Source organism: Microtus ochrogaster, unplaced genomic scaffold, assembly GCF_000317375.1.
Source record: "Microtus ochrogaster isolate Prairie Vole_2 unplaced genomic scaffold, MicOch1.0 UNK13, whole genome shotgun sequence".
NCBI lineage: Eukaryota > Metazoa > Chordata > Mammalia > Rodentia > Cricetidae > Microtus > Microtus ochrogaster.
The window spans coordinates 2,162,108-2,169,104 of NW_004949111.1; the positions used below are offsets into that span (position 1 = coordinate 2,162,108).

Below are 6,997 nucleotides of genomic sequence, written 5' to 3' on the forward strand. Positions count from 1 at the left end.
TCATATATATACACACACAAACACACACACACACACACACACACACACACACACACACATATATATGGAGAGAGAGAAAAAAAGAGAGAGAAGAGAGAATCTTAGGCTAAGTTGGGTGCAGTTGACTAAAAAATTAACACTATTAAAAATAAGTTTCATTATAACAGAGAAATATTAAATATTCCTTGATGGCATCTCATAAAATAAGAAGGCCTCATCTATCAAAAGGTCAAATGTTTAAAACTGTGAACATTTTAATCGTGAATATAGCTTGTACAGGCCAATTTGTAACAACAGCCCCAGAAATATTTTTGCCATGCTTAGCAGGATAGGAAATAAGCTACTGTAATCATATCCCATGGTGACCCAACTATTTCTATATCCAATGGCAGAACTCTACATTATTAACATGAAACTTGGTTTGCGGACATGCAGAATATAAGAATTGTAACTATGAGAAGTGTCTCTTTGTAAACTGAAAGAAAAATTAAGATGCCAGCCAATGTGTTTGCAGCGCACTAAGCTTTGAGTCTGAAGCCTAAGATTCAAGGTGGACTTAAGGTTCTAGGAAAAGAATAATCTGCCAAAAAACTGCAAAGAGTATGTAAAAGCCACATAAGAGAGAATCCAAGAAGGCTGCAGTTAGCAAGCTCTAGGGATGACTATTCCAAGGTCTTTGGAGCTCACATCATTTTATCATGTGTCTAGGGTACAGACATGGAGCTACAGGATTTAATCACTGTATTGCTGAGTTTGGTCCAATTCACCAGTGCTGTTTTCCAATTATTCAGTTTTCTAATGGAGACTTTTGCCCTTTTTCATTGTATCTTAGAATTGTAGAACTTTCTTTTATTCTTTACTCAGACAATGCTTTTTATTGAATATTAAATAAGGCTTTGATAGTGGACTACAAAATAAAGCTGAAAGTTTAAGACTTTTGGAGTTTTGGGGGATGGACTAAATGCATTTTTGGCTTAGAGACGGACATTAGCCTCTGAGGGCAATAAGTAAAATGTAGTGGTTTAGAGCGTATGTGCCCTCTTAAAACTCATGTGTTAAATGCTTGCTACCTAACTGATAGTATCAGTGGAAACTAACAGAAATTTTAAAAGGTAAAAGAAAATCAAGGTATGAGAAGCATACTTTTGAAGACAACCAAGAATCTTCATTCAGATTTCCCTCTGTCTATGCTTCCTGGACTCGATAAGGGGACCACTTTACCATGTGTTCTTCATACAAATATTTGACCAATTGTCAGCCACATTCAGAGGGTCCAGTTTGATCCCATTCTATTTATACTTAGTAGTTCTAAACTAAAATAAACATACCATCCTGGACCTTGATTGCATACCTCCCCTCTAAATATTTTTATATATAAACAATATACATTCACAATATACCAATATTTCTGTCAAATATTCTCAATCTCAATAACCTCTGTACTATATCGATTCAATTAGAAAATGGACAAAGAAACATTTGAAGAAAGTTAATAGATAGATAAGAGGTTCCATATTACTAATCTTCAGGGAAATGAGACTAGGTCTACAATCAGATATCAATGTATACCCCTTGAGTATGGTTGCAAGTAAAAATAAACTAAAGACAACACAAAACACTGGCAAGGATGTGGAGGAACTGCAATATTCATATATTGGTGGTGAGAATATAATATGATCCAGACACTACAGAAAGTAGTTCTTAAGGTTGACTCAGCAATCACAATCTTAAGTATTGGTTCCAGATAAATGAATATATAACCCACAAAACTGTCTATCAATGATTACAGAATCTGTATTTATAATTGTCCAAAATCTAGAAAGAATTTGTTGTCCTACAATGGATATGTGGATAAGTGGCAACACACTATTGCATTTGCAGCATCAAAAAATATAAAGGTAAAAGGAACGCATGGAACACATTGGGGAGATATAAGGGGAGTCAGATGGAGAGAATAATTATTAAACTCTTAAAACCACATATTTTATGGTTGAACTTGCCAGTGAAATTCAAAATGATAAAATTATAAAAAAGGATATCAGAGTTGTGGTGTATAAAGATTATAGATCATGAAAGAAAAATGATGTATGACATACGAAATAACAGTAGGAATACCCATGAAATTGTTAAAAAAACATTGTATTTAATCATGACAGTGCTCCACAAACTTACATGTAATAATTCCATAAAATAATAAAAGAATAAAAGTAAAGCTGCAAGATTCTGAGAAAGACCTGTGAAACAAAGCTTACTAAGTTTCCTCAATTGAATATTGTGGTCCTAGTTTTCTTTACTGAGGGGTCTTAGAGGTAAAAAGATGATGAAGTCACCATCAAAGGGACTGTGTGACACAAAGTCATAATAAATAGTTAACTTGGTTACTTTACTTGGCAAAATCTACAGAAAAATAAAATCAAATACTCAATTTCAATGACTAGTCAGTTTAGTTAGACTATTTAATTCAAATAAAATTGTCAGTTTGGTAAGTCATTTTGGATGCAGTCTGAATGGACTTTACTGTCAGGAAATCCTAGAATGCATAAACTTTTACACGCTCACCTATTAAAATCCCATGCAAAAATTTATCATTTGAGACATGTATTAAAATAGTAACAATAGTTTTGCCATGTGCAATAAAACAGTAGGTTATATGAAAAAATATAGCATTTCTTCATTTTTGAAATTTTGGTAATAATGGTAGTATTTGCATTTTATAATTTCCAGAGCTATAAATCATCTTTAAAATCATTATGATATTATTCAAAGCAGATGTGAAAGCATATGTTTGCTACAGTTGTATAAACTGCTTACTTGTCATACTTAATAAATGATAAGAGTTACACAGTAACTTGTTCCCTTTCAATAACTGAAGCCTATTTGAGTAAAATACATTTTGCCTTATTATCTCAAGTACAATGGGTAGAAGTGGATAGGAAAAATCATTTTTTAAGGAAAACATTCCATTATAACCTGAATGTAGTTTAACATGCTAGCTACTGTCTACTAATGTCCTCATCAGTATATGACCAAACTATTTGTGCCATTTGAAAGCAATTGAAAAGGAAATACATTCAACTATGTGTTTTATGGAAAAAAAATGTAATGTGTGTATATCCTCATGTTCCAGCAGTGTTTAAAGTGTTCTGCCTTCCAAAAAAAAATAACTGGTCTCAGGAACAAATTGTTGGATTATGAGTGAAGTTTTATTCTTAACTAGAATTTCATTACCTGCCTAAGAGTTTAAGCTCTAATATACTGAACCTGACTTGCTCCTTTCTGACAACTATTCCGCAATCAATCATATGCACAGTGCAGTCCCAAAGGGTATAGTCTTTCCGCGTCTGGCTAAGAAAATACTAAACATGTGGCAAGGAAACCAACCATGCATCAGTGAAATTACAATCATACACTTTACTAAATTACAGCTAAAATGCTCATCTAGGTAATAATGAAGCAAGTTAAGCCTCCAGAAGAAAGACGCAATTTTTCATTAATTATGCATCAAAGTGAATTTTGTGTCCTGAATAATATGGAAATTTTATTAGAGAAAGAAAATATATCCTTCTATAAAGTAAATAGATCATTTGCTTTATAAATTCAAAAGTATAAGTTACTATCCAACTCAGTGTAGCAGCAATAATGCATAGCTTATAACAAATGATTATATATCCTCCTGTATTTTCATGTCTTTGGCTCTCAGTTCAAGGGAGAATCGCTTGAAAATGTTCTACTCCCTATTCTTTACAAAGACATACTTTAAGTTATATGCTTCAGAAGATCATAAACCAGGTTGAGGGCATAACCATCTATACCCCAAAATAAGTACTCAATAGAGTATCTTGGAAAAGTTTAATTTGAAATGTCCAAAATTCATATTTTTTAGAAAATGACAGTCTTAATCTACTCTGACTTGACTGCACAACAATGTGGCATTTACTGTATGATACTCATACATATATCAAATAAGCCAAAATCATTTTACCTTTATTATCCCTTTGGAATATTTTTATGGTTTGTCCATTATCTTGGTCAACAATAAGTTCTTCTCTATTGTTGGGTATCATAACTAAAAATGAAAAAGGGAACTGGGTATACTTTCATGCAAAATAGGCATAGAAATTCTCAGAAGCACATAAATAGCTAACATAATCCAACAATTTATATATATTTTAAATAGTCCTATAACAAAAGGAATATTTGGGTGATAGCTAGGTATCTTGCAAATAAGTAAGATGATTAATCAAGTGGTTTTTAAAGTATCATTTACATTTAGTATTAGCACTGTTGGTAATACATACTATTTAAACCATGTATGTATTTTTTCTTTTAAAATGAATGCACAAATTAGTATTTAGCTCCATAACTAGTGCTTTTCTCAAAATATTTCAGGGTATCTATAATTTTTATATTTATGTATTTATGTTTACTTATGAATTTATAAAAGAATTAATATACTATGAGATTAAAATGATTTTGCCTTTAACTTACTGTGAAATTTTTCCAAATATATTTTAAATTGACAGCAAAATATAATTTTCTGGCACTTATTGTGAGTCTTTGCAAAACACTTATACTCAAGGAAGCAGAACATACTAATTTGCAATTTATCATTTCTTTCTAGTAGTCATATGTCATTGAAACATTACAGCTCTATAAATAAGATACAGTCACTTTACAGCTAAAATCTATTAAATGTTTCCATTCAATTGTAGATAGCATTTCTATCATGCTTGGGCAGCTGTGAAATGTGCTTACAGTGACCAATCACTGTCATTTGAATTACATATACACTATTTTCCAATAATTTTTCTAAGATATTAAATTGCTTACAAAATATTTATTTTACTTTGGAGTGTATGTTATACTTTCTCTTAGGCCATATGATTTAGTAAATATATTTACCTATGTGTTCAACTTTTATCCTGCACTCAATAAGTGATTTTCTTTCTCCTTCAGAGATATAAATTATATAGATACCTTTCCCATTTTCTTTCAGTATCCTAGTACCAAATTATCTAAATAGCATAATATATGCTTTAGTTTCTTGATTTATTAAAATTATTCAATTATAGCTTCTTCTCTTGCTTAGATTTCCTGTAACAATATTCTTCAAGTTAGTAACAACTAGGTAGTCTGTGTCCATAAACTAGAGGAAAGATTAAATACCTCTTTTTGTAATAAAAATTAGCTAACTAAAGACCAGGAACTTCAAGCATACTGGTCATTAGAATCTCCCAAGGAGATACTGAAAATAAAAACATGTTTCTTCTCAAGCTATGTTCAAGATCAAGTGAATTAAATTCATAGTGTACTGAAAAAAGTCCACAAGTGCTTATAATATAGATCTTTCTTTAAGACTCACTGAGCTAACTATTGAACTAGAAAGAAAGACAATATATAACACTGAAACACATAGATTTGGATGAAGTTCCATCAAGGAGAAATGATCTTTATCCTTTCATAGCACAAATCTAGAATGGAACATATATCCTAATCTCTGAAATTCCTTTCCTCCTTCAAATTTTAGTGTTTTGGGAGATCCTAAAATAAGTACTACTATGAGCTGTAGTAATCTAGAGGACATAAAACATTACCAAAGACAGGCTGTTGACAAAAAAGCAGAAATCATTTTCCTTCAAGGAAATATATACATTGGATACTGAATTGTGTAGACATTAAAGAGTTATGTCCATTTTATCAAACAAAAACAATCCATAATTATTTAAACTTAGAATTTATTATAGCTGATTGCTCCTGATAATAAAAATTTTATAGATAAGTAAAATCACAGAGAATAAAATATTAAGCAAAGTAAAAAAGCAAAAACATATGTATCACCTTATATATTTCTCAGTCCTTTTACTTTATAAAGTGATGTTTTTCCCACAGAGTCAATGTTATATGATCTCACAATAATTCAGTGCAACAGGCAAGGAATTAAATATTTCCATATTATAGGCAAAAGAACAAATAATGTTTAAATGGTCTACCAAAACAAATTTAAAGATAGCTACTATAAAAAGTCCCGTGGACAAATTCAAGTGTCACATAGTCCCTATCCCAATTAATCTATAAGATCTAAAACTTAAGAATCAAAAATGTAGAGGAAAACTATTTTTCAACATTATGGCATAGTGTATATTGATTTTCTTTTTAGTTATTTTTAAATGACTGTCTGAAGGATATCTTATCTCAAATATCACAGAGATGCTGTACATGTTGTAACTGTAGAAGATGGTACAAATCAACATATTCATCTGAGATTTATACTGTATCAAAAAATATCATGGTATTTATCAGTCTCATGAAATTGAGGGTCACAATAAAGGAAGGCCTTTCAGGGAAAACATTTTCTGATATGTTCCACTATTTCCTGTATTACTTCAAAAGCCATTTATATGAAAGAAGTGCCAGTTCCTCCAGGATCTTCCTCTTGTCAGAGTTGTGGTGTATGAAGTTGCCTGAAACACTGTCTCCCAATTGCTTGTTTCAGGCCAAACACTCACCCATTCTCTCTGAATGATGATCCATCTGGGATGGAGAGCTGGACACACTGCTGCTTGGGTGGGAGGAAGTCTGACTCCCGGGGCAATTATTCTCTTCCAGAGAGGGAGCAGGAGAAGGACTTTCTGGGATCCGCTCCTGATACAAAATGAAACACAAAATAATTCAGTTCACATATTCACTGATATTATCCAGATGGTTTTGGCAATATCATTGGAAATATTCATCTCTCACTCATCCTGGAAGTGTACACAGAACAAGGAATGGACTTAAATACTTAAAACATATTTTTTGAGAAATTAATGCCATGTAATTAGAATTAAATAATAGAAGGTGGTGTTTTCTATTTCCATCCATTTGCATGCAAAATTCAAGATGTCATTGTTTTTTACCGCTGAGTAGTACTCTAATATGTATATATTTCACACTTTCTTTTTTTTTTTTCTTAATTTATTTATTTATTGAGGATTTCCGCCTCCTCCCCGCCACCGCC

At 31.7% G+C, this 6,997-nt stretch overlaps 1 protein-coding gene across 1 annotated transcript in view; it reads right to left on the bottom strand.

Moving 5' to 3' along the window:
* Dach2 (dachshund family transcription factor 2) overlaps window positions 1-6,997 on the bottom strand; it is a 572,822-nt gene that overhangs the window by 66,468 nt on the left and 499,357 nt on the right. Inside the window, exons 7-8 of the mRNA XM_026789035.1 lie at window positions 6,507-6,642; window positions 3,983-4,066 (exon numbers count right to left, since the gene is read on the bottom strand). Coding sequence (XP_026644836.1) covers window positions 3,983-4,066; window positions 6,507-6,642 — 220 coding nt within the window. The remainder of the gene's footprint in view (window positions 1-3,982; window positions 4,067-6,506; window positions 6,643-6,997) is intronic.